The following is a 26,779-nucleotide window of genomic DNA, read 5'->3' as shown; positions in this document are numbered from 1 at the left end:
TCTAAAAACAAAACAAAAAAAGATTGATAAGTTCATTCTTTTGGGAATGTAAAGCTTCTGTATGTGAAAAGACCCCATAAACAATACAGCTGACTAGAAGAAAATATTTGCAATCCATATCATGGACAGAAAGACTATTATCCTAAATATATTTTTATATAAACTCCTATAAATCACTAAGAAAAAGACAATACTAGAAATGTGGGCTAAAGGACAAGACAGACAACACACGGGGGTAGAAAACCTCAAATGTCTAATAATCATAAGAAAAAATATCACTAGTTGGGAAATACAATTAAAGAAAAAAATAAGACACCTGGTTTTACCTAGCTGATGACAAAAAAATAAAAAACATGGGTTTTTCAGTACACTAAATGATGGCAAAATGGCATAAATACAAATGTTCTCATACTCTATTTGTGGGAGTGTAAAATTGGTAAACCTCTTCTCAGGATCATTTGGCAGTGTCTTCCAAAACTGAAAATACTATGCCCTATGACCCAGGGACTTTTACACATGTGCACACAGGGGCATTGTCTCTTGTTATTGCAACATTGTTCATAATAACGAACAACTAGAAACAACAAAATGTCCATCCTTGACAAAGTGAAGTATGGAGTATGGTCATACAATGAAAGGCTATCTATCAGCTAAAAGGAATACATGAGATACATAATTTAAGCAGAGAGTTCTTTTGTTGTGTGAACAAAAGAGCAAATTGAAAGAGAGTATGTACAGGGCAACTCCATTTATCTAAAAATACATGGATATACAAAATATAATTTACATTCACATATTATGGATGTAGAAACAGATTCTTGTATTTTGGTAGGACGAACACCAAATCCTTAAGGGGGCAGGGGGCTCAGAATTAAGGAAATGATCACAGGCAACTCTAGCTTTTTCTATAAAGTTCCTTTACTTTTTAGGAGAATATCTTCACAACTATTTATAATCACTAAAAATTAATTTTTAAAAGCCAGAGGATTTTACACTAATTCTATTATTACCTTCACCAGTCAATAAACTTTTTTTTGCACCCTTATTAAATACTTGGATGCTAATACTTAAATACTTGAGGAATACAAGGATGTAATAATCTCTGTGAACCACCTAAGACACATGGTCACATTATTAGCAAACAAGACAAGTACAGTGAAGAAGCACAGTAAAGACGCAAACTGCAGTGCTGGGGGAATTCAGAAGACAGAAATTGACCAGAAGGGGCAGGAGTTATAGACAAGACAGTAACATCACCAGAAAGCTCCATTAAAGGGGATTACCTGGATACTGAGTCTGAAGGCTTTGGCAACTTGGGAGAAAATCTTGAGAGAAGCAAGAGAGAAATGATACCTTCTTCTAGGGGAACACAGTTCTAAAGACAGAAGATTACTCATCAGAATCACAGAAGCCAGACGAAAAGTGCAGCATTTAAGGGCTCTAAAAACAGAGCTGCCCATCAGAACCCTCCATCCAGTGAAAATACCCTTCGGGAATGAAGGGGATGGGAGGCAGCTAGAATGATGCCTGTGGTGAGGAAGGGATCCCTAAGAATCCATACTTAATAGAGACACAAACAGTTACGTATTAAAATACCCATAGATATATATATGCACATGGTTAGTGTATACATAGCTGTCAGCTGAGAGTGCCTAGAAGCAGAGACATCTCCATGGCAACAAGCACACTGAATACCCAAACCTTGGTTTCTAACACCATCCTCTATCAAAAGGAGCTAGGGTTCCTTGGAGAAGTGGCTGTTTCTATGACTGGGGCAGGGACATAGGCCAGCTGAGCCTGGAATATCATGTAAAGCTAAAAAGTAAATAAGTGTTCAAAAGATGAAACACACACACACATTGATAGGGGTACATCAAAGAGACAGAGGAGCCAACTGAAAGAGGTCCCGATGGTCAAAGCTGGAACAACTTAATAACAAAATTAAGTAGTATTGGATAATCCCAAGCATAAAATAAATCTCCGTGAGTCCACTCTGATACATAGAAATGACTTACTGAATGAATTAATAGGAGGCTGGGGGAGTTCTTCTGTGCAGAAGAACTCCAACAGATTAGGGTAGACACTCTAAAGGAGAGGAACGTAACTCCTTACCTGTGGCTGCCCATAGTGACTTCCTTCCAAAGACTGGAGCATGGGAAGTGAAGGAAAGAATAACTTCACAGTGCAGAAACCTGACCAATAGTCAAGCGAACAAGCTCAGGTGAGAAAGGTCACTATCAACAGTCATAGATCACGTTGGTGGTGGGTACCCTTGATATAATGAGATGCAACAGCCCTTGACTTCTGTGATCTTCCTCCCCAAAGCATATAACCTCCGTCTGGCCATGAGAAAAACATCAGACAAATTCCAGTAGAGGACATCCTACCTACCCACACTCAAGATGGGTAACACCGTCCAAAACAGGGAGAGTCTGAGAAACTGTCACAACCAAGAGGAACCTAAGGAAACACGACAGCTAAATGGAACTTGGTATCCTGGGTGGAATTCTGGGACAGATAAAAGACATTAGGTAAAAACTAAAAAAAAAAAAAAAAAAAAAAAAAAAATCTGAATCAACTACAGACTTTGGCGAACAATGATGCACCATCGTTGGTTCTATTAGTTGTAACAAACATACAATAACGATGTAAGATATTAATAATAGGGAAAATGGTTGGAGGCAAGGGACTCTATATATATACCTTTTCTTAAGTCTAAAACTGTTCTAAATAGTCTATTGACACTACAAAAAAACCTGCTAGAACTGAAAGGATAAGTAAATCCATAACCATAGTTAGATACTTCAACACTATTCTCTCAACCATTGCTAGAACTAGACAGAAAATCTGCAAGGATATAGAAGAAACCAATAATACCATCCACCAACAGGATCTAATCAACATCCATAGAACTTCCACCCAACAATAGCAGAATACACATCCTTCGCAAGCCCCATAGATCATGTACCAAGATAGACCATATCCTGGACCATAAAGCAAACTCAACAAATTTAAAAGAATTAAAATCATACAACCCAACTTTTGTTTGTTTGGAAAACAAATGGGCTCAATGTTTAATCTATTTATTTTTTTGTGAATGTATTTATTAAAGCGTAATTAATTCTTTTTGAGGCTGACATGCAAAAGGAAAGCGCTGAAGGTCTGGTAGAGAAAGGGAAAGAGGGAGGAAGGAATGAAAGGAGGAAGGGAGGGAGGAGGGAAGGAAAGAAAGAGAAGGAAAGAGAGAAAATGTTACCTTGGGGCCACCAAGGTCTCTTTTTACTGTTAAGAATGAAAAATAGGGTGCCTGGGTGGCTCAGTGGGTTAAAGCCTCTGCCTTCGGCTCAGGTCATGATCTTATGATCCTGGGATCGAGCCCCGCATCGGGCTCTCTGCTCAGCAGGGAGCCTGCTTCCTCCTCTCTCTCTGCCTGCCTCTCTGCCTACTTGTGATCTCTCTCTGTCAAATAAAGAAATAAAATCTTTTTTAAAAAAAAATGAAAAATAAATGCTACTCTAGAATAAGTTACAATTACAATCTTATTTTATTCACTTGTTCTATGTAAATTGAAAATACTTATTTGTTGGGTGGTGGTCTTGGTGTTGAATTCAGAAAAGCCCCCAGAGAAGAATCCAGCACAGACCTGTTCTCCCTGCCGCAAGAGGGCTGTATTCCCATATGACCACCAGATGGCGCCAGAGGACCGTTTCAGACCACGACTTTGCCCTTATTTCCAGATACCCTGGAATCAGCCGCACATCCTCCCCACCTCTCCCAACCTTGGTGAGAAGGGGAGGCAGCATGGCCCTTCCTGTGCCTCTCTCTGCAACCTAAGGAACCCCACCGACAACCGCTAGAGTAAGGATAGTGAGATGCAGAGAGACCAAGTGTAGAAAATGCTAGCATGAAGCTTGGCTGAAAGGAAGGCAAAGGAAGGTGGTAGAAAGAGGATGGGGTGATGGGAAAGACAAGGACGTCTTGAAATGTGGACAGAAAAGATGGAGTGGAGTGAAGGGGGAGAGCGAAGAATGGGGGAAGGTCCCTGAGTTTGGGCAGGAGACGCACAGGAGTCACGGATTTCCTTGTGTCGGGAGGAATGGGAGTGGACCCTATCAGGATGGGTGTGAAGATGAGCTCTTCATAGATTTGGCAAGGAAGTTGCCTCCAGTGGCTTCTCTGGAGACTATGAAGCAGGAGACATTGTTGTCGGTTGACAGTGAGGAGACAGGGGCTTCAGAGGATGAAGGGAGAGAGCTGACAGGGGAAACCCCGGGGTGGGGGCGAGTTGTCTTAAAATTGCTCAAATACTGAGCTTACTGAAATAAAAGATGTCTGGCATTTTGCGTCTTCTAACAGAAAGCCAGGTTTTGAAAATCAGTGCCTATAAAAAAATCAGTGTTCAACAACCACTTCCAGACTCATGAAAGGCAAGACCAGCTTTTGTATCCACAACTCCAGTTAGTATGAAGCAGGTCTTGTGACCAGCCCCTTCCCTTCTTCTATCACGTGCCCTCCATGAGCCTAGATGTCCCGGAGGCCACCTTAGTAAGGCCACAGTGCCTCCCATCCGTTGAGATTTGATTACCCTACACAAATCAGGAGTAGCCCCAACAAACAGCCCAGCCAGTCATTATAAGACAGCACGGCCTCCTGTAACTCTACCATTATGTTTGGCAGACCATTAATTAAGCAGGCGGTTTTCTAGAACTGAACCAGCAGCCCACCTCGCTCTGTACCTTGGGGTTACCCTCGGGCTCATCTCAACAGGCCCAAGTAAATGTAGGGTGACTCAAACCAGAAATGCTTCTCTCCCACATTTGTTTGTGGGCAGCACAGACATTCCAGTGGCTCCCATGAAGCAGGAGCTAACTGCTAACCCGTCCCATACCAGCCAAGGTGGGAATACACAGTACCTGCCAAGTACCCCCTGGGCCCCTGAAAGGAACATTTCTGAGGCTTCCACAAGACCACAACTGAACACCTGGCCCACAGCCTCACCGATGCCCCCAGCACAAGATAGCACCGCAACCATCCTACTAGAATCTTGGGCCAGAGACCTCTCCTCTCAAGTGCTTTCTGTGGGGGATAGGAATTGTTGAGCAGGCGTTGACGTGGGTGGTGGCCTGTGCATGCCACATTTGCCACCCCTGAGAGAGGCCTCTGAGTGTCCCTCAGTGCCAAGGCTGCCTCAGAGACCTAGTCACAGCAAGGAACTCAGCCTCTGTTCCCGGTGCGTCTAGTCTGTCTTGTTTCTGAATGGCCCTTGCTTTTATCTGCTTCACATCTGTGTGTGGAGCTGCAAACCATAAATGCTCTCCACATTACGTGATTGTTCGATGCGGAGGTGGCGCCCCGGAAGGCTGTGGCCCACTCTCCAGGGCCACCCCTCCCGCACCTGTCCCCACCTTCCTCCCAGGGTGGCTCACTCCCCCTCAGATGGCATGGGCTCCAAGCTGCGTGGCCTTGAACAGTCCCAAACTGTTCTGAGAACCCGGATCTCCTCTGCTGTGAGACAATCCCTGCCTCCCTCACCCAGCTGTCGATACCCAGATGAGGGGAGCTAAGCCAGGGGTCTGATAAAGGGTGACATGCTAGTAAGCACAAGGCCAGTCCTTATCAGCAGGCAGCCAGGGAGACATAAGTAGGTCCTTCCTCCCTTTATCTGCTCTCGGCATGTGTCCTCCCCGCTGCAAGGTCGAAATTCACTGGGTCAACACAAACGTGTATTTTGGGATGGGACGGTGGGGGGATGGGCATCCTCAGACTCTTCTTTAAACTTCTTAAATTGAGTTATATCATACACACAGAAAGATGTCTAGTCTTCAGCGTATAGCCCAGTGCATTTTTACGAATGTATGTACCCCCTCCACCGCCATCCAGGTCAAGATATAGAACATCTCTGCAACCCAGAAAGCACCCCTACCCATACTTCTTCCCAGGCACTACCCGTCCTCTCATATCTTACATTATAGTTAGTTTTGTTGGTTCTTGAACCTCATATTTAAAAAATCATACAGTATATATAGGCTTGTGTCTGGCCTCTTTCACTCAACCTCACGTTTTAGAGATGAACTGATGTTGAAAATAACGGCTTGGTTTTTTTCTATTGGCACATGGTATTAATTGTATGGATGTACCACAGCTGGTTCCATTGACAGAATATGACACACAGTTTCCCAGTACAGCATAACCCAGAGCCAATCTCTCCAGCAATGGCCTCAGATTCCCCCCCACCGACCCCCACCCCTGCCAGCACCAGCCTCTTCTTTTCAGTGCAGTAAATAGGAAGAGCCTGCAATGGGAGTCAGACCTCAGTGAACTTGGGGGCCGTTACTTAACTCTTACAGGCTTTGTCTCCCCATGGGGATAAGTCCCCCTCCCCAGCCTGAGCTGGCCTCCGTATCAAATTAAGAGGCCCGTGTGCCCAGCACTCACAAAGGATGCCCGGCCTGGCAGATGGCTGGCTCTAAGTGAATGTTCCCTCCCTCCCCCTTGCCCACACCTGAAGCTGCCCAACATGCAATCACGGAATAAACACTTAGGACACTTTCACCTCACGGAGCCCTTTAAAGTTCCTCTGCTGATGATCCGGGGTATCTACTTATTACTTTCTTCCCCCATCCTTATGTTCCAGGCCACTTCTATCCACCCCGCCTTAGCCAGTGGGGAAAACCGAAGACACAGGAGGGTGCACATTGGGTCAGGGCCTCCCGAGGTGAAGTCCACAGACGGCGCTTCCTACAAAGTGACTGTGGGCCGGGAAGGAGACACCTCCCCGTGGACCACAGCAAAGTCCAAATTTACATTGTCTGCATAAAAGCACCGCTATGAAAGATCTCCAAGATATATTACATTAACGAAAACAAGCAAAATGTGGGACGGGATGAATACTTGGGTCACTTTTGTGTAAAAAGGGAGCAAGAAGGGCCCCTATTTACATGGACACTGGAAATGGAGCCTCTAAGAACATGGGCGGTGCAGAGCAGCCAGACCCCTGGGGATAGATGTGGGAGGGGACGTTCCTAGGCGCCCTTTTATGACCTTTGAGCTTGCACCACGTCAATGGAACCTCTTCTCAAAAAATGTGTCTACGCTTACAGTTTTCTAAGTTACGTGCCAGGTGATGACGAGTCCCCGACGTGAGCTCCAAGAGAACCCACCTGGGCAAAGCAAGGGTGCCTGTGAGCGAGTGCAGGTGCTGGGGGGCAGGGGGGGTGCAGGGGTGTGTGTGTCCCAAACACAGGCAGGCCACGGTGTAGGTGTGCCCACGGCAGGAACAGCTCCATCATCACTGGAGGCAACAGGGGAGGGGACGTGGGGTCACAGCAGGAGCCGGGCCCTCCGCTTCTGAGAAGGGGACCCAACCTAAATTCACAGAGTTCAACCACGCGGGCCCAGCTGGAGGTTCACAACGTCCTCCCCCACCCAAATCCCTTACTTCTAGACGATTCGAACTCTGTCATTAGCAGTCTGAAGGAAGAACATGACTAAATGTTCTTTAAGGCTCTTTGCATGTGCATGTACATGAGGTTGTGTGTTGGTGAAAGGGTGCAGGCTAGTGTATCGTGTGGGAGTGTGTGTAGATGTGCATCTGTGCTCGCACACAGATGTGCATGCATGTGTGCACACACACACAGGTGAGTGTGTCTGTATGTGTGCGCATGCATGCCAGTGGGAGGGATGTGTGTGTGTGTGTGTGTGTGTGTGTGTGTGTGTACGCGCGCGGGGGGGGGTTCATTCAGCAAAAAAAGCCGAAAAGACCAACACCCCCAGTAAGTGATAGGCCCTTGGAATACAGCAGGTGGGCCACAATTCAGAACATTCCCCCCAAAATGGCCAGATTCTCCTCCTTCCCAGAAGTCAACAGCAGCCACCCCAAAGGCCAGACCTAGGGCCCCAAGGCCGAGTGACACTCACTACTAATTAATACCCCTGAGCTGGCATGGAGCCACAGCAGATGTCCACTCCCATGAACTCACCTTCACTCCATGTGGCCATGCCACCCAGTAGGGCTCTGAGAGGTCCAGCAAAGGGCCAGTGGGCAGACACAGGACCATCCCGAAGGAGCTGAGCTGAGTAGTGAGGAGCCCTGAGCCCTGAGGGGTCTCATCAGCAGGAAGGCAAACAACCACAAACAGACTGAGGTAAGGGGAAACTCCTTCCAGTAAAGGCAGATACTTTACCTTCTGGGGGCACAGCCAGGTCACAGCCCTCCCACCATCCCCTCACTCAAAAAGGATGGGCTAAAAAACAAAACAAAACAACAACCAAAAAAAAAAAAACAAAACAACTAGAGACACACATACACATGAAGAGGCTGAGGTAAATGGAAGAGAGAAGCTGAGGAGCACGGGAAGGGCAAGCCTCTTTTATTATCCCAAAATGCAAAGTGTTGAAGGCACTTACAATAACAAGGCAGGGGGGAGGGGAGGGGAGGTCAGAGCACAGAGGTAAGTCAGCGGGCCCCACCCTGGTCCCCAACTGGCATGGAGAAAAGGAAGAGCTACAGGACCAGATCTGAAGCCAGTCAGGGTGTCTACCTCTACCAAAGATACAAATCCAGTCTACAGCGGATTAGAAAATGAGGAGCACACAGCAGCGAGGGGCAGGGCTGGCAGTCACGAGTTAGTGGCTCTGTAAGGAACACGCTGGGCAGTGAAGAGGGCCCTCAGGTCCCCTGCTGGAAGAGGTCCCGGTACATCTCGATGAGACGGGCGGCCTCGCGCTGGCCAGAGAGCAGAGCACCATGGGTAGTGGAGTAGTACTTGCGGTGAGTGGCCTCACCCGAGAACAGCACCTGCATGGGCTGGGCCGGGGGACGGGGAAGTGAGCGTGGAGGAGCAAGAAAGGCCGGCAGGCTACCTGTCTGCCCCAGGAACCCCCCCATCCACACCACAGGTCAGACAGCCGCACCTGAGATGCAGGTACTGCTGTTTCCACGGGATGAGGAACTGCCCATCCCACCTGGCCACCTTCCCCTGCTTCTTCCCCAGACATCCAGGCCTCAGTTCTTTCCACTGGGGCCCTATTAGGAGTCCTGGTTCTGCAGGCTCAAAGGCTCACTGTGCCTCTTGCTAATGAACTCAGGGCAAGGGGTTTAACCTCCCTAAGCCTTGGTTTTTGTCACCTGCCACTTGGGTTCAGACAACCTGCTTCTGAGGGTGGGTGTAAGGATTAACAGAAATAATGTATCTAAAGCACTTAGAACCTAGAAGAACATAAGCACTTGATAAAGTTAGGCGGTAATTTAACAAACCTTTATGGAGCCCCTATTAGGGTCCAGGGACTGTTCTGAGCACTTGGAAGATAAAAGGTGACCGGGCTGCTGCTTTGAGGAGTTTCCTTGCTGGTGGGGAAGCCAGACACGAAACCCAATTACTAAACGGCGTCACGTGTGATATGATGGGTGTTTGGACAAGGTGCTGAGAGCCCAGAAAAGAGGCCCACTGTAAGGGTGACCGCACAAAGCTTCCCAGAGGACAGGATCTTTGGGCTGCTTCTCAGAAGATGTTAGGTAAACAAACAGGCAAAGGACATTTCAGGAATAAGGGGGAAATGGGAGCAAAAATGCACTACAGCAAGGGACAGTGAGAACTTTGGTAGGGGTGGGGCTCAACCTTGAGAAAGCAGAAGCTGTCTAGGTGGGGTCCAGGTAAAGAATGAGTGCTTGCCTTCCAAGCTTGAGTTGGGACTTTTTCCCACTGTGTCTCAATCTGAATGTGCAAAGGCACCCACAGGGGACCCTGGTACCCTGTTGTTGCTTATTCAGCAGGTCCAGGGGGTTGAGAGCCTGCATTTCTAAGACTCTCCCCCATGATGCTGGTGCTGCTGGTCCACGGACCACTCACTTTGAGTAGGGAAGCGTTAACCCACCAACAAGGAGGAGCCTGCAGAGACAGTTAGGCTGGAGGTCCTCATTCTCCTCCATCACAAAGCCCTGATCTTTAACTGGGTGCATTGCCATCCAGAATAAAAAACGATCAATCCCAACCCCTTTTGCAGCTGCTCTAGGCAGGTGACTTAGTTCTAGCCAATCAGCTTCAAGTGCACTGTCTTCTTAGGGGAACAGACTAAGCCCCAAGGGGACTCTGCCTGTCCCAGATCTGAGTGGCAGCCTTGCAGCCCTCTAGAACCACAAAGTGGCCTTGAAGATGGTGCCGGGTGACAGTGACACTGGGTCCTGATACCTACCTCTGGGTTTCCCCTTATATGACAGAAGGAGACTCTGTCCAGGGTAAGCCCCAGTTATTTTCATGTTGCTTTGTGCTGTAGGCGCTAGTCCTAACTGATGCAGGTGACAAGAGAAGGTCTGGTTTTCGGGAGGGGAGGCTGTGGCCGCAGCAAGGGCCTGCTGTTCCTCTCCCGCTGAGCCCAACCAGGGCATGCACAATACACGCTGGGAGTCTTTTTCATCCTTCACATGAAAGAATTGTTCCCAGTGTAATTCTGCTGGGGTTGTAACATGTATTTAACAAGTGTATACTTATTGGGGGAAACTCGAAATCCACTTTATAAGACCAGAAATATATACAATTGTATATACAAATATATATAATACATATATACAATTAGATATACAAATATAATATAAAATAATTATATATGTAAAGAAAAATAATTATATATACAAGTATATATAATTGTTTCTCTCAGATTTATTCTTTTTCTCTATGATTTATTATATAGTTGATATAATTTGGGGGAGGGTCAGTATTCTCAAATTTCTTTTCTGAAAAATATTAGGGAAAAGAAGTAAATAAAACATATTGGAGAAACTTACTTCTATGCAATCAGTGTTGTCCGAGAGAACTTTCCGTGGCAATAGAAATGCCCCATTAGCTACACAATCCAACACCGCAGCCACTAGGCATGCTTAACTATCAAACTTCAAAAGTGGCCAGTGCAACCAAGGAACTAAATATTTAATACATAGATTTCAATTTTAATTAATTTCAATGAAATGTGGCCAATGGCTACCATATGGGACGGCAGAGCGTGAAATGGCTCAGCTTTTACCACCTCAATAAAGTGTTTAACATCTCAATGTTGATCCCATCTTTTCTTCCAGATATTAAGTGCACGTGTCCTTGTTTCCTCCTTCAACACCAGAGCTACTCCTTGTGTCTCCCCCTGGCACCCCTCAGTGAGCACGGCCCGCCCTCTCCCCGCTAACCAAACCTGCATCCAAAGTGCCTGCCCCCAGCCCCCCCAGCTCCCAGCCCCACTCCGGCCCTCCTCCCCTGCACCCACGCTCACCGCCGTCTTGGAGCTCTCCGTGTAAGGCAGGGGCTTGGCCAGCTTCTCCACGTCTGCGCCACTAGAGCCCACCTGCGTGTACGAATAGGAGCCTCGAAAGTAGGGATTGCTGCCCCAGGCCGAGCGCAGGATTCGCCGAGGTTTTGGAATGTTGGGGTTCCCTGTTGGAGAATTGGAAGAGCCAAGGGGAAGGAAGATAAGAAATGGCTGCACACAGAAGATGCCCCTGAACAAGCAACTGACAGTCCTCCGGCAGGGCTGCAAGAAGTCCAGACCCCCGCAGGGAAGCATGGAAGACCCAGGAGGAGGTAGCTGGGCTGGGGGCTCCAGCCAGTTACCCTCCCCACCCCCACCCCGCAGCGCCTCCTTGTGGCCACTCCCAGCAAAACAGCTCACGGGGGAGGGGGGCTAATTTTCCTGTACGAAAAAATATTCCAGATCATCACGTATCCCCTTCCCACTTCAGGGGTAGTGGACGAAAAAATGTTCAACTAAAAGAATCAGACAGTGAAACGCAAATCCATCTCTGAGCAGGGCAGTATGGGTAGGAAATGGACAATCTGAGGTTTGCGGGTGATACCTGAGTTTTTTACCATCAGCCCTTAGAAGAAACACAGCGTCCAAGGTTCTGAGTGTTTCAAGTTCCAAAGGGGGGATGTGGGGAGGAGCCCGCCGTCTGGGAGCCCAGGCACCCTGCGGCAGCTCTCCCATTGGACACAGCGATCCAGGGCTGCGGAGAGCTACAGCAGGTGCAGGAGAGGGAGAGGGCCGAGTAGAGGGTTGCGGGGGGTTGGGGGGGGGCAGGGAGGTCAGAGGCGAGGGTACATACCTGTGAACTGCCGCAGCATCTCCGTGCAGATCTCGGCCACCGCCTCGTCGTCACACTTCTCCATGACGAGGGCCTCCTCTCCGCAGATCCAGCCGCTCAGCACGTGGCCGTAGCGCTCAGGCGGGTAGAGAACATCGAAGCCGCAGATTTTGCGGTACCAGAGCTCAGGCAGGTAGGTAAGGGTGCGGCTCTCCGCCTCGTCCTCCCACACAAACTGTAGGCTGTTGCACTCGGGGCCCCAGAAAGGCTCCTCGAATTCCAGAAAGATCTTGTCGGTGGTGCCGATGCCCAGGCGGTGGATGGCTGCCACCTTCTCGGCGGGCAGGCCTGGCCGGAAGAAGCTGGTGTACTGCCTCTTGAGCACGCCCAGCGACACGGTCACGATCACGTGGTCCGCCGGGATCACCTCGCAGTCCTCACACTCCACCAGCACCGGCCACTGCTTGTCCTCACCCCGCCCATCCCCCCGGGGCTGCTCTCCCCCCTGGCCGCCCTCCCCGGCGTCATGGTTGTGGTCACCTTCGCCCCGAGGCTCAATCTCCGGGCCCCGGGGGCGGGCCGAGGCCTGGTCCCAGTGCACACAACGGACAGGTTTCCCCAGTTGGATGACGTGGGCGGGGATGCCCTCGGCCAGCAGCTCCACAACCCGCATGAAGCCTGAGGGGATGATGTGGTGGGCCCCGGGGATCTCCGTCCACTCCCCGAAGGCGCTCAGAGACACCTCGTCCATGCTGTGGGAGCCACTCTCACAGCTCTCCACCTGTGGGAAGAGCCAGAGAGGAGCCAGGTGACCACCAGGGCAGGGCAGAGGTGGGAAGAGGACCTCAAATCAGCGCCACCCTTCTTGGACCCAGACTCCTCAGAATGGGTCTTCTTCCCACCACCCTGTATTCAATAAAGCTCTGGGCAGACAAGGATACCTTCAGGTACTGCTGGATCATGGCAAGCTTCAGGCGCTTGGTGGCCTCCGGGTCCTCAGGGTCATCCCTGATGCGGTTGCGTACCTCCTCCCGGGTGAACACCCCTACGCTGTTCTGACTCTCAGCATTGACTGGTTTACCGTGCCGGAAGAACTCCTGGGTCAAGTTATAGACCTGCCAGAGAGACCCCCAGGACGCTGAAAACACACTCCCTCCTTCCAACCTCCGTCTCAGACCAAAGAACCCCAACTCAGAAGTCCCCACCTTCTAGGTATTTCTGGACATGCTGAGCCCACAGCGCCTCTTCCTTGGTGAATCTGTGTAGCCCTGGGTGCCACACTTGGGCTGCACCAATAGGGCCAAGATTCAGGCTGACAAGTTGCCCTGGGCAGCCCGCCTCCTTGCTTCCAGACTGCCCTCTAAGACCCGCTGGGTCTGTTGGGAGCAGGAGGGAGCCCTGGAGGCTCTCTTGCTGGGCCTTTGCTGAAAATAAAGCAAAATGTTTGCTGGCTGGTGGGAAAGGAACCGCCCCCTCCCACCAAGGACAATCTGTGGCCAAGCCGACCAACCACTGGACAACCCAGGTCTGCACGCATTTCCTTTTTTCCCAGAACCAAATGCCCAAACCCTTTCCCCACGACTCCTGGCCAAGTGTATCTGCTTCCCCCTCTCCCAGGAGGGCAGTCTGAACTGGCCTGTCTGGTGTTCTCGGGGGAGAGGGAGCAGAAGGAGCCCTGAAATCTGACCTCCCAGGAGACGCTCCCTAGCACTTCCCTGGTCCACACGAAGTGTTTTTTACTGTGGAACCCAGATTTGTTTAAGCAAGATGGCCATGTTGGAGCAAGACATGGTGGTGGGGAGGGAGGCCCCAGGGTGCCGAGGAATGAAAATACACTTCACAGGCATATTTTGGCAAGAACTCCAACCCACACCTTATCAACAGAAAGCAACAAACGGTCCCTTGGAGCATGGTCCTATTGCCTCCCCTCCCTGCCTGGCACATAATTCCCACCAAACACTGGACTCATCTCCCTGGCAAAAAGGAAGCTAGCCCTGGGTCAGGCATGGCATCCCCAGCAGGCAAGGTCTGAGACCCAGCATTCACTCAATGAACAGTTACTGGGCTGTGCCAAACACAGAACATAATCATGAGCAAGAAGAACGTTCCCCTGCCCTAGCTCGGAGTGGGGAGATATCATAACTGGGCTGTTTCTACATGAGGCATTTTAACAGGGAACAACCCAGGGGTTGTGGGATCGACCCCGATGACCTCGGACAGCTGGCAGTGAGAAAGAGAGGAAAGGATGAGGAAGGTAAGAGGCCATGAGAGAACGTAAGTAGCTCAGTCTTGCCCCAGTAGGCAGCGAGGAAAGAGAAAGTTACAAGAGATGACTTTGAAAAGGCAGGCAGGGGCAGGGCACGAGGGACTAAGAGTCACGTCAAGGTCTCTGGACCCTGGTGTCACTGAAGGGTGGCCCACTCTCCCTCCTAGGACACCGGCAACTGTGGGCTCCTTGGTCAAACATCTGGGGCTGGCGTCAATTAGTCGTGTGTTCCCCATCCTAAAGTGAGTTTGAATTTGGTCAACACGCGTTCATGGGAATGGGTGTTTGCCCTGTAACCCAGCCCCGGGACAGGGCCCTGTGGCTGAACCCTAGCAGAAGGAAGGTGACGTTGCCCATTGCCCACCATCCCACTCAAGGGAAAAGCCTCCCCATGAGCTAGAAATATGAATTAAACATGTCTCTGAAGTATACAGTATGAAGAAGAAAATGAGCTAAATTGTTTGCTTTTCTTCCCTCCAGTCACAAGATACTGGACATTTGGCCTTAACTGGAATCCTCAGCAAATTCCTCACCCAGCACCACTGCCAAGGAGTCAGGCTTTCGGCTGGCCTCCTCCTCCCTGGCTTTTTTTTTTTTTCCTTGAGGCAATAAACAACATGGTAGCCAGTCCTTAGCTTATGTTGACTAAAGGCTGAAATGTGCAGCTGGGAGTGATAAATTTAGTACATCTACATGATTCTTTCTGTCAACCACCAACTGGACAGCCTTCACTGAACATGGGTTTGGCATAGGGGTACAGTCGCCTGTCCTGGATTAAATGACATCTTCCCAATGTGACCTAGGGAAATGGCACTGTACCAGCTGATAATCCTCGCCCTGAGTAAGCACTTTTCCTCAGTAAGCACTTTTCATCAGGATCTCATTTAATCCTCATGACCCTCTGAAGTAGGTTTAACTGTGTCCCTTTTATAGATGAGGAAAGTAAGAGTCAGAGAGCCTCAACAGCTTGCTCAAGATCATATAGCTCATAAATGGCAGAACTAATATTTGAATGAAGGTAGTCTTTCTCCAGGGACTAAGTTCTATACGATACTAGAGCATGAACTCATTTATTTGTTAACAAGCAGAATAGATTCAAATGAGCGGCCCTTCAAAGTCGTCATCACCTTTGGAGGAAGGTTACATATTTCTTATGAAGCCACCCTCAGGCAGGGCTTCCCAGGCTTAGAGCAAGTCTCTTCAGAATGGCCTCCAGCTCCGGTTAAGAGCCACACAAGGAAATCTCTCTTTCCTCATGCTTAACATCTCTTCCTTCTGACCCAAATTTTGACTCCAACTGATAACCCACCTTCAACATCCTGCTCTCCTTAGCTCACACTCGTAGCTTTAAAAAATCAAACCCACAAGCAGAAGCTGACGATGATCTACTTTTAAACATATTTAAGAGAACAAGCAGGTCATAGACCCTGAAAGTCCTTCTCAAGAGGCAGCCATGTTTAAAGCACTTACTACAACCTGGAAATCAGGATGTGACTAATTCCCAGTAGACCAGAAAGTCTACTTTGGAGAATACTGGTTCTTCTCTTCTCATTAACAATTCAGTCTCTTTGTACATGAGTGAAAACACACAATATACCTTGTGGGTGCACACAGAGAAGTCACGGTGTGCCTACCTTCAATTCAGCAAGAACTATCCCCAAAGCGAGAGTTGTTTGTCCTCCCCCACACCCAAGAGACAGAAAATGTGCAATAGGTGCTTGTTGGCCAACTTGCTGACCTGCAGTGAAGGTTCATTACACTATAAATGAGAAGCTATCAGAAGGCAAGTCCCCCATGCTACCTTGGTTGTTAATTGCAATTCACAGCAACACTGAAAAATACTAAAAACATGAACACTTTTTTAAAAACCTGAATTAGACAAGGATGTGTGCCATTGCCACTTCTACCCAACACTATACTGGAGACACTAGCCAGTGCAATATGGCAAGAAAAGAAATAAGTTGTCTCAGGCTGTGCTGTCCGATACAATAGCCACCAAACACCTGTGGCAATTTAAAATTAATTAAATTAAATATTTAGTTCCTCAGTGTTACTAGATACACTTCAAGAGCTCTAGAGCCACATGTAGCTAGTGATTACCCTACTGGATAATGCAGGTCTAAAACATCTCCATTGTTGTAGAAAGTTCTACTGCATAATGCAGGTCTGAGGATTAGAAAGAAGGAAAAAAGTTGCCATTTTTTGGTATAGTATGTACATAAAATTCCAAGGCATTATTAGAATATAAATTAAGGTTAATGGATATAATATTAGCATTAAAATAATACTTTACCAAAGTAGCTAGATCAATATGTAATAATCAGTTATAGATCTACACACTGGAAAAAAGTAGAAAGTAAACTTTTAAAAAATTAGCACTTACAAGAGTATCCAAAAGCAGTAACAACAATCACCACCCAAGCACCTACTAAAAAAGTCTAATAGAAGATTTTTTTAAGATTTATTTATTTATTTGAGAGAGAGAAAGAGAGCAGGGGTTGGGGCAGAGGGAGAGAAATCTTCAAGCAGTCTTCCTGCTGAGTGCAGGGCCCCATGCAGCTGATCCCAGGACCCTGAGATCATAACCTGAGCCAAAATTAAGAGTCAGACACTAAACCAAATGAGCTACCCAGATGCCCCCTAATAAAAGATGTTTGAGGTCTTTCTGAAGAAATATTTAATCATCTGTATCGATGGTCTCTTACCTAGCACTTCCCCACTCATCATCTTCATTCTGTCCTCAAATTGTCCTGATTTTCCAAATACAGGGCCCAGAGAGGATGCAAAAACATGACCAGAATCACAGAAGACCCCACAGGTCACCCAACTCCTCCCCCCATATTACCAGGCTGCTCCCTGCCTCCCACACCCATGTGCCCAACTGCCCTGCTAACACCTCACCTCGTTGTATAAATCGCTGAATTCCTCAACCACGTCCTTGGGGATCCTGCGGCCACAGTTGGTGAGGTAGCAGGCCACGCCATTCTTGGAGTAGAGACTGATACGGCCCACACTGCGTTCCCCATCAGTTGTCTCTTCCAGGAGGCCATTGGCTTCTGCTAGATGATAGATGGGATTCCCATGGGAGCCATGGATCCAGGTGGCTCCCAACTCAAAGGTGGCGTGTCCTGATGGTGACAACAACAGACCCTTAGAAGGGCAGAGGCTTCTTCGGAGAGGGCCAGAACACTGCCTCACCCTTCTTCCTTCAAGAGCCTCCTTCCATGCCCACAACAAGGCAGAAAGGGAGTTGGGTCCCATGTGGCAACCAAAGTCTTCAGTGAAAAGTTCCCAGTGGAAACTACATGTGGCATGAAATGGATTCTACCATTCAGCTGAGATAATGGCCACCCTAAATGACTCTGTGATATGCCCCAGGGTCACTTCACTGGATAGTTGGAAGGCTCTCCTTTTGCATCTCACCTTTGTCTAACACAACAACAGATACTGGCCCCTCCATCCTCATTGGTGACTCTCCCTCAGGAGACATTCTGTGGGCACCTGAGGGTACGATGGTCCCAGTGAGGGAAGGGAGGTCATCCATCATACCCGATAAGAAGACCCAGGGGTAGGGCCTTTGACTCAAGGTCCTCACCTGACTCCAGTTCCTCCACATCTCCAGTGGTCTAAACCCTTGTCCCAGATGGAAAGTGGCCCCCCTCCCAACTCAGTCTGGAGCAGAGGAGAACAAACATTACAGTCTGGAAGACTCCTCCCCAAGGCAGTCTAAAATAGACTTCCAGAGAAAACTAAGTTCTCTCATCCTAAGGCAGAAGAACAGAAGGGGGGCAGGACCCTGGGAGTCTGACTAGGGAAGGGGAAACTCCAGGACCCAAGCTGAGGCAGGACCAGGCCCGGGGCTGGCTCCACCACCCCACCCACAGCCCCGGTACCAGATACTCTGAGGCATCTGTGCCTGGGCCCAAGTTTCCTCTTCTGATGCTTCAGGGACTGTGGCACATTGCCTCCTTCTTTGCCTAGCTCCCAAGGATGTTGAAACAATGGAAGAAGACAGAGGAACATTTTTTGTGTGTTGTGTTTTGTTTTGGAGGACTGATTCAAGATATCATGTGCAGCTAAATTTTTTGCCAAGATAATCACAACAATTCCTCCTATCCTTGTACACATGGCCTTTTATATGACCTTGCCAATCCTCCTATCAAGAGGTGGGGTCTGTCTCCCCACCTCCTTGAATCTGGGCTGACCTCGTGACTTGCTTTGATTAAGGGAATGCAGTGAAAGTGATATCCGTGGCTTCGGAGCCAAGGCCTCAAGAGATCTCATGGCTTCCACATTCACCCTCTTCGAATCTGACCACCCTGAAGAGGCCTATCCTGCCAGAGATATGTGGCCCAGCCAAAAAGCCAGTGCCAACCAGCAGACAGACAAATGGGTAAGGCTGTCTTAGACATACCAGTCCCCGTCAAGCTACCAGATGACTGCAGCTGAGTGGGAGATCTCAGGCAAGACCAGCAAAAGAACCACCTAGCTGAGTCCAGCCCAAATTCCCGACCCACAGAATTTAAGCAAATAAAGCAGTGCTGCCTTCAGCTGCTACATTTGGGGGTGATTTGTTAGGCAGCAATCGCTCTCTGAATATGTCGTAACAGACAACAGTATCACCCCTCACCCCACGAACTGGACATTCTTTTTTTGCATACCCTCCTTCTCTTGGGTTGTTTCTAATTAAACCACCAGTTACTAACAATAGCCCTGTATATACTATGTACCAAACACAGAGCAAGAGAAAAAGCATCCCACAGCCCATGGCCTCGTGCCACAACCTCATGCCATAGCCAGTGAGACAGAATTTCCTTGTGTCTGCGGAGGAGGAGGCAGGAATGTGTATGTCCTTTTGTCCAGGAAAAATGGACAGACAGGGAGGTACAAAAAAAAAAAAAAAAAAAAACAGTGCCTGCCTCCAGGCTTGGGGTTCCCCAAGGTGTCTTGCCTAGTTTGAGCTCCCAAGAGAAGAAGGGGGCCAGCACCTCGGGGAGGGGCCTGGGCCCTCCTCTGGGCATGCCAGGGAGCTCCAAATCCCACTGCCACTGGGTAGGGACATCCAGGCACGGGCCACCCTTCCTGGCTCAACACATGGCAAAAGTGGGGTTGAGATCAGCCTGAGGTCAGCCGCAAGGTTGGCATCCCACCCCTACTGGTCAGGCTCTGCAAGGAGCCTCTGACCCTCAACACCTTCTCAATGTCACTGAGACTCACAGCTAGCGTCTCACACTGAAGCAGGTCCAACTGCAGCCTGGGTGTCCCACCCTGCAAGTCTGCACACATGACAGGGGCAAGTTTGCCCTTCCCTAGGTGTGCTGTCCGCTCTCCTGGCAGGGTCTGCCTCGATCTTCTTCGCATATATCACTCCAGGCATATGGCTCCCTCCTACTTCTCCTTCCCCTCACCTCCGCCCAGCACCAAGCTCCCCCAGCTCAGAAAGACTTCTGCCACCAACAGATGGCTAGAGGGTGGGTCCCCTCAGCTTCCTACAGCCCCAGGCTTCCGCCTCGCTGCCTGTACCATGCATGGTGTGTCTCCGTGGTCAGCAACCCATGAGACGGGGCCACGGGTCCTCTCCTCTTCTGCTTCTGTGTGGCACATGGAATGCCTTATCAAGACTCAAGAATCCTGACAGGAACTGCCCCTTTCCAAAGAGTCCCAGGGCTTCCCTGCTGGCCGTCCCCAGGTTTACGAGCACCTTAGACGGCACTTTCATCCTCACTGCCAACATACACTCCTGTGTGTGCCAGCTGGAGATGGACGCAACCTTATATATGCCTTCCAGGAAATGCTCTAGAAGACTCTCAATACATCAAAGTTTCTGAAAGAGGAAAGGGCCCCATGTGCGTCCTCAGCCTCTGTTCATTCTAAGCCTGACCACCTCCGTCTCTGAGCCAGGCTCCGCGTCCATCAAATGTGGGCATCCTAACTGCGTGGCCCTGTTGCCCCGAGTAGGAATGGACCCAGATACAAAATCCTCTGGAGGGTCAACGTAGCACATGCCTTAGGATTTCAGGAGTGGTCCCTGCCCATTTGGCCTCTCACTGATAGATCCCCTGGCTGGGAAGCGCTGACTTCCAGCTGCCATTTCAGGCAAGCTCCCCACCCATTAGGACCCCTGGAAAAATCTGCCCACCCCTGGGGTAAGTCTCTTTCCTGGCTCCTTTCTCTAGGGTCTTCATTACTCTGCGACCCAGACAGATCCTCTTCCCAGATGATCCTAAGATCTGCCCGTCACCCACAAATCCCATCCACCTCTACTTCCCTGAGCTCCTTCCTACTGAGTACTTCCTACTACTTCCCTAGCCCCAGGACTAGCTCTCGGTCATGATATATTAATTCACACTCAAGAGTTAATGACTCATAAAGACTTACAGAATTCCTCTTCTTGAGAAGTAGAAACTGGTCCACCCACTGCCAAGATAGTTTGGTCTGCATGTCCTTTCCTTCCTAAACACTGTGCACTCCAGGTCATATGCCAAAAGCGAAAGCCAGGACCCTTCGGGTTGCTCAAAGGGCAAAGGAAGCTTCTGCCAAATGCCCAGGCAGCATGCATGATGGAACATTTACCATGGGCGGGAAAACCAAAATAATAAGATTCCAGGCAGGGCCAGAGCACTGAAGGACAAAAGATGACCTTGGCCTAGGAGTCAGGGGGAGTGGGCCCACTCACCGAGTTTCACGCTCTGCACGCGGCCTCCAATGCAGCTGGAAGCCTCAAGCACAGTGACATCCGTGAAGCCTTGCTCCAAAAGTGCTTTGGCTGCAGCCAGGCCAGCCAGGCCAGCGCCGATCACCACCACACGAGGCTGTCCCCTTCTCCGTAGGCCACGACTGAGAGGGTCATCCGCACTGTCGCCACTGGATTCACAACTTTGCATACCGTCCGCACTGGCCTCCTAGGAACCTGCGGGGAGAGGGAGACAGGGGTGTCATGGCTTACCTGCTCTGCCTTCACTTCCCACCTGCCTTAAGGGACACTTTTGAGCTCTGTTCTCAGGGGGGTAACCTCAAGTCCTTGTGCTCCTCCTGAGCCATGGACAAAAGGAACCATCTCCTAAGGACATGGGAGGGAGAAGGACAGACAGAGGGAAGGAGAAAGGTGGAGCAGAGGAACCTTTGGGCCCTGCAAGGAAGCAGGGCTGCCGGGAGCCTGCCCCAAGCCCCTGAAACCCATCAATCCCATCCCAAACCTGCTCAGCAAACCTGAGACAAGAACCAGCCAGGAAGGGGATAAGCAAAAAGGCCAAAGTCAGGAGAAGCTGTTGACCCTGCTGACCCTGAACCAGCTTGCCCCAGCCCAGCTGCTGTGGTCCAGCTCACACCAAAACCGGATGCTCATACAGACCTTAGGATGCTCACATGGACTCCGGGATGCTCACAAGGACCCCCAAGATGCTCACACAGACCTCAGGACTCTTGCACACACAGTGCTGGAGCCTCTACTTTCCCTCCCTTGCGTGGTTCTCCCCTGGCACTCTTTCTCCTTTACCCCTTCTCTTGTCCTCTTGCTTTCTGTTAGTCTTTCACAGGCTGAACGAAGTGGCAATTTGGTGGGCAGGACATAGTCCCGCCCCCCCCCCCAGAAAGTGCCACGAGGCCGGTATCAGACAAGCCTCTGCTATTCCGGGTAGGTCTCTGGTTGTTTTCCTCAGCCACTCAGCCCCTCAGTCACCGCAAAGCAGCAAGGAGCCCAGGAAACGGTGGACTGTGAGGACCCATGGCACCAGAGGCCAGACATCAAATTGACAGTTACAGTAAGCCAGCTTGTTCAGAGACGCCAGGCTAAGGAGCTGATGGCGGGGCGCGTGGGGGGTGGGGGGTGGTCCCTGAATCGCCCCAGTGCTGGGAGAAGCTACCCTTCTATTCCTATAGTGACCACGAGGGTTTGAAATTGTCTGGGGGCCATCCCAAGGGGCCACTCATCTCTAATCCCGTCCCTGTTCCCTCCCTGACCCAAGCAACTTCTATTTCAATTATCTTTGCTGAAGTTTCAGCGGCAGAAGCTCAGACTCTAATAGTACCCGGGACCTAACAACAGAGGAGGAAGGGTGGGCAGAAGGTGGCTACTGGGCAGTGGAGTGGGCAGGGGACACAAAAAATAAAAAAACTGTCTCCCACACCTAATAAAGCACAGCATAACCCTTCCAGTGACAAAGCAGCCGCACCCCCCCAAGAATAAGCCCAAGAGAAGCAGGGCACATTCCACCAAATAGACGTGCCAAACAATGCTCATAGCAGCTTTATTTACAAAAGCCAAAAAACAGAAGCAGCCCAAAGGCCCAGCCATGGGAAAATGGGTAAATAAATCGTGCTATGTGTAGCATTTTCGTACGAGGGAATATTCTTCAGCAATAACAGAATCAAAGTACTGATACCCTCAAACATTACACTGAACAAAAGAAGCTAGAGACCAAAGAGTACGTGCTGTATGACTCCACTTACGTGAAGTTCATGAGGAGGTAAAATGAATCTGTGAGGAGAGAAGAGAGACTGGGAGGAAGGGAATGACTGAAAACCTCAGGAGGGAACTCTCTGGGGCAGAAGGGATATGTACCTTGATCTGAATGGTGGCTACACAGTGTATATATAAAGATCGACTGACTTGGGGAATTCAGGATTTGTGCCATTTGTTGTATGTATATGCATGCGCCTCAGTAACTACTCGCATATCCATCCCTGCCCAGGAAGGTGGGGGATGGCTGGGATGGGGTGGCTTGGGGGGCAGAGGGGCGGAGGGGCGGGGGGTGGGGGAAGCTTCGCACTTGCTTCCTTCTCGCATCTCCTGGTCTGACCACTGAGGCTTCGGTCCCAGCTTGCACCTCGCCCTCCAACATCTCTTTATGATAGGATTAGCAAAGGGATCTTTTTCTAAATACGCTGAGGCTGCGAAGCTGTTCCTCACGCCCCCACCATTCCGCCTGCCGAGGCCACTCCTGGGCACCCGGCCTAGGACGGCCGCATCCTCCGACTCCCACCCACAAACTCCCCTCAAGCCCCCCAGACCCAGGCCGGCCGCCTCGGCGACCCGCAGTTCGCTTGCAGGCCGGAAGGTGGCGCCCGCGGGCCCCTCCGAGGCCGAGTCTCGGCCGGAGGCCGGGGCTCCCCGCCCCCTTCCAGGAGAGCCGGGTCTGGCACAGCCTTTCCTTCCTCCTCCGGTCCTCGCGGGCTCCCTGCAGCGAGGTGCTGTTGGCCTCTGGGAGCACGGGGTCGGGTGGGCCACGTCCTCCCCTCCCACCCTGCCCTCGCCCAGGTTCTCCTTCCGGTGGACTCAATTTAGAGGCGAGGGTGCGGCTGCCTGCACGCGGGGCCCGGGCGGCCGGGGTAGGAAGGGTCGGCGAGGCGACACAGGCTGGCGTCAGGTTGGTAAACACACAGGATGCTCAGAGCAGCCGCTGACGCCACCTGCCCCCAACCCCGCGATGCGACCTGGAGCTGCCGCCCGCCCCGCCCGCATGCCTCAGTCCCCAGAACTGGGGGGTGGGAGTGGGGGCGGGGAGGCCTCCCTCCTGCTCTCCGGGCTCCATCTGCAGCCCACCCCCCACCTACCGCCAGGGGGCACCCTCCAAAACCGCCCCGCTCCTACAATAAAGGAGGGGATTGCCGCAGGGGTCTCACACCTGACTGGTGACGACCCCTTTTTGAAAAGTTCCTGTGGGGCCCCGTGTGTGACTGGGATGAAATGGTGGTGGTGAGGAGGTCCCCACTCCCCTCTGAAATCTCTTCACAGAACCCCAATCTCTGTGGGCCACCGCGTCTAAAAACCCGGCGTCTAGTTAGGCTGGAAGCTGATACAGGGAAAGCATACTTGGGGCACAGCGCCTGCCCAGCCAGCTACATGAACTTCCCGGCTAGCCTCAGACAGGGCCGTCTTGTCCCCACTACATTGCTATAGTCAAATAAGACCCTGTGTGGATGTCACAGATTGACAATACTCGTAAGACCCTCAAGTGTGACAATCACCTGTAAGTTTCTGTAACTAAATTATAAGCAGAGGGCCTTTGGGGGAGGGTTCAGAAATGCACGGCGGGAAGTGGCAGGTGGGCAGTTTGCCTTTAAGAGGAACACAGAAAGAACCGTGAGTTCCCAATGTATCAGGGACCTTAAATTCAAGCAGCACAGGGGTGGAAATAGGCAAGCAAGGGCCAGCCGCACCTCTGATCTTCACAAGGAATCCCACAGTCCAATTCCTTCCGGAAGAAGCCAGAGAAGCCCTACACACAGAGAAGGGAGGAGTCCCCCTGTGGCCCTGCACATCAGCCCATGGAGCCAGTACAACACAGGGTCCAAAAGGAAAGGGAGAGAAAACCTCAGGCAGGAACACCTACTGTGTGCCAGGCCCTCAGCTAAACCCTGAACTGGACCTTCCAGTGCTCTGTGATCTCTGGCCAGGGTAGAGGAGGGGGTGAGAAGCCACTTATTTTCTGTTGGCTTGTGGCATCTCTTCCTTTCAGGTGTTTTTTTTGTTTTTTTGTTTTGTTTTGTTTTTTTAATTTTATGAGAAAATGGCTTATTGAGGAAGAAGACTCACACTTAATTTCCACCCCCCACCCATTGCCTGCCTGTTCTTCTCTTGCCTTTGGGAAATAAATAAATAAATAATATCCGCTCCTTGATCTGTATGCACAGGAGAAACAGAACACCCTGTACTTCTCATGCAGATAAAGGAGAGAAGAAAAAGTGCTGGCTCAGCCAGGCAGGGAGGAGGAGGAGGGGTGGGGGAGGAGGGAGGCCCAGGGCAACAGACACTTGTCTTCTTGATCCTACTTCCATGGCAAAATGAGGGTGGGAGCCTGTAGCTCCCATGTCCCCAGACAGGCCAAGCCTGGTAGCTTTGAGAAATCAGGTCCAGGCATGGTGTGAGCATCCCATCTCATTCTGAATGCCCCACTGCCTGACCCCTGCTCTGGCCTGCCAGCCAACGCCTCCCCCTGCGGCCCAAAGCCAACACTGTCCTGACTGAACCCGCCCAAGAAGCCAGTCTGGAAAGAAGGCAGCAGCAGGGAAAGAAGAGAGGAACAGGGGGAAGAAAGGCCCTGTTCCTGTGGCAGACTCCCCAAGAAAGAAGGATGAAGACGAGGAGGCCAGTGTGTGTCCACTTTCCCTCCCCACCATACCTTCTCTCAGCATGCCCGCCAGTTTCTTTGCATCCCCCTCCAATTTACCCTCCAAGAAGTGCCTCCTAATCTCCAAATACCAGAAACATGCTTTAGTCCTGGGCTCCTCCAGAGCCCCTCTTGCAAACGTCCCGGACTGAGCTGGGGGCAGCTCCATATCTCCCTGTGCTTCTGCATCATGGTTAACACCGCTGGACCGCTCCCCCGTCCCCAGGCTCAACGCTGAATGTGTCCCTAAGGGAAGACTGCCCTTCTCCATCAGGTCAAGCCATGTCCAGCCCGCAGTCAGAATCACTGTGGCCTCTACCCTCTGTTTCCCGACGTACTTCCTTGCCTCCTCCCTCTGAACTGTACCCCTAGAGAATTGCGGGGCCTGCCTCAAGGATTGCAGGTCCAGGCCTCCCACTGACCAGGAACATAACCCTGAAACATAACATAACAATATTCACTGAGCACTAACCATGTACCAAGAATGGGTAAGGCCTCAACATGTCAGCCCTTTACCTGCTGAACCCAGCTGACCTTTCTAGCTTTAGTTCTCACTCAGAGGCCACCAAACATACATACACACCCCAGCTTCGCTGAGGTCCTGGGATCCCCCGTGCTGCCCTGCTGAAGTCCTAGAGGAGACACCCGGCCCACACACATGTCAGAGAAGCTGGCTCCATCTTCTCTTAACATGCACACCCTCGTGCAGGGCACTGGGGCTGGGGGGTTCCGTGCCTGGCTGAACCCACCCACAAGGCCTGCTCTACTGATGTTTCCTGAAGCAACAGACACCCTGGAAATGGGAGTTCCTGGCACTAGTTGGGCTATGCGATCACCCCCCTCACCCCACCCCCATCGTTCTTCTGTTCCCAAAGCATGGATATCTCACCTCAGCAAAAACTATGCTATGATTTGGTAATGAGGCTGCAGCCCCCGACCACTGAGCAGGGTGTGGCTCCAGGTTATGCAGGAGACCCCCTCCCCAAGCCGCAGGGGTGAACAACAGTAAGGAGGGTCAGTGGCCCAGCTCCGTGCAGGGCACCCCTTCCTCCTCGGGACTGGAGTCCACTTCTGCTCACCTAGCAATCAGCAGGTCACTTCCCTCCCCCACAGTGGCCACTGCCACCGAGGGCCAGCATCCCAGGTGCCCCCACGCCCTTCCAAAGTCTCCCCTCACGAGAAACAAAAAAAACCTTACTCTCCTTGGCTCCCCTCTGAACACAGGCTACTCCCAAATGTGTCTGCCTCACTTTCCTTTTCTCAAGGTCACCTCATTATGAATGACCCATTTCCCAGAGGAGAAGAGAATGGCCAAGGCAGTTAGCGCACCTGGCTCACCTG

The 26,779-nt window shown here is 50.6% G+C and overlaps 1 protein-coding gene across 3 annotated transcripts in view; it reads right to left on the bottom strand.

Annotated features, from left to right (window-relative positions):
- The window catches only part of SMOX (spermine oxidase), a 48,313-nt gene that overhangs the window by 3,239 nt on the left and 18,295 nt on the right, over window positions 1-26,779 (bottom strand). The window contains exons 2-8 of one of the 3 annotated variants that reach the window (XM_044263393.1): window positions 21,007-21,240; window positions 17,232-17,458; window positions 13,006-13,179; window positions 12,086-12,845; window positions 11,257-11,417; window positions 9,257-9,346; window positions 8,349-8,806 (exon numbers count right to left, since the gene is read on the bottom strand). In XM_044263393.1, coding sequence (XP_044119328.1) covers window positions 8,669-8,806; window positions 9,257-9,346; window positions 11,257-11,417; window positions 12,086-12,845; window positions 13,006-13,179; window positions 17,232-17,458; window positions 21,007-21,214 — 1,758 coding nt within the window. In that variant the 5' untranslated portion in view covers window positions 21,215-21,240 and the 3' untranslated portion in view covers window positions 8,349-8,668. Of the gene's footprint in view, window positions 1-8,348; window positions 8,807-9,256; window positions 9,347-11,256; window positions 11,418-12,085; window positions 12,846-13,005; window positions 13,180-17,231; window positions 17,459-21,006; window positions 21,241-26,779 lie in introns of those variants that run through there. The other 2 variants (XM_044263394.1, XM_044263395.1) reach the window with 2 other exon arrangements.

The sequence above is a fragment of the Neovison vison genome, chromosome 8, assembly GCF_020171115.1.
Source record: "Neovison vison isolate M4711 chromosome 8, ASM_NN_V1, whole genome shotgun sequence".
NCBI classification, from domain to species: Eukaryota; Metazoa; Chordata; class Mammalia; order Carnivora; family Mustelidae; genus Neogale; species Neogale vison.
Note: the sequence above shows the minus strand (reverse complement) of the source record. Positions and strands in the feature narration are given on the sequence as shown.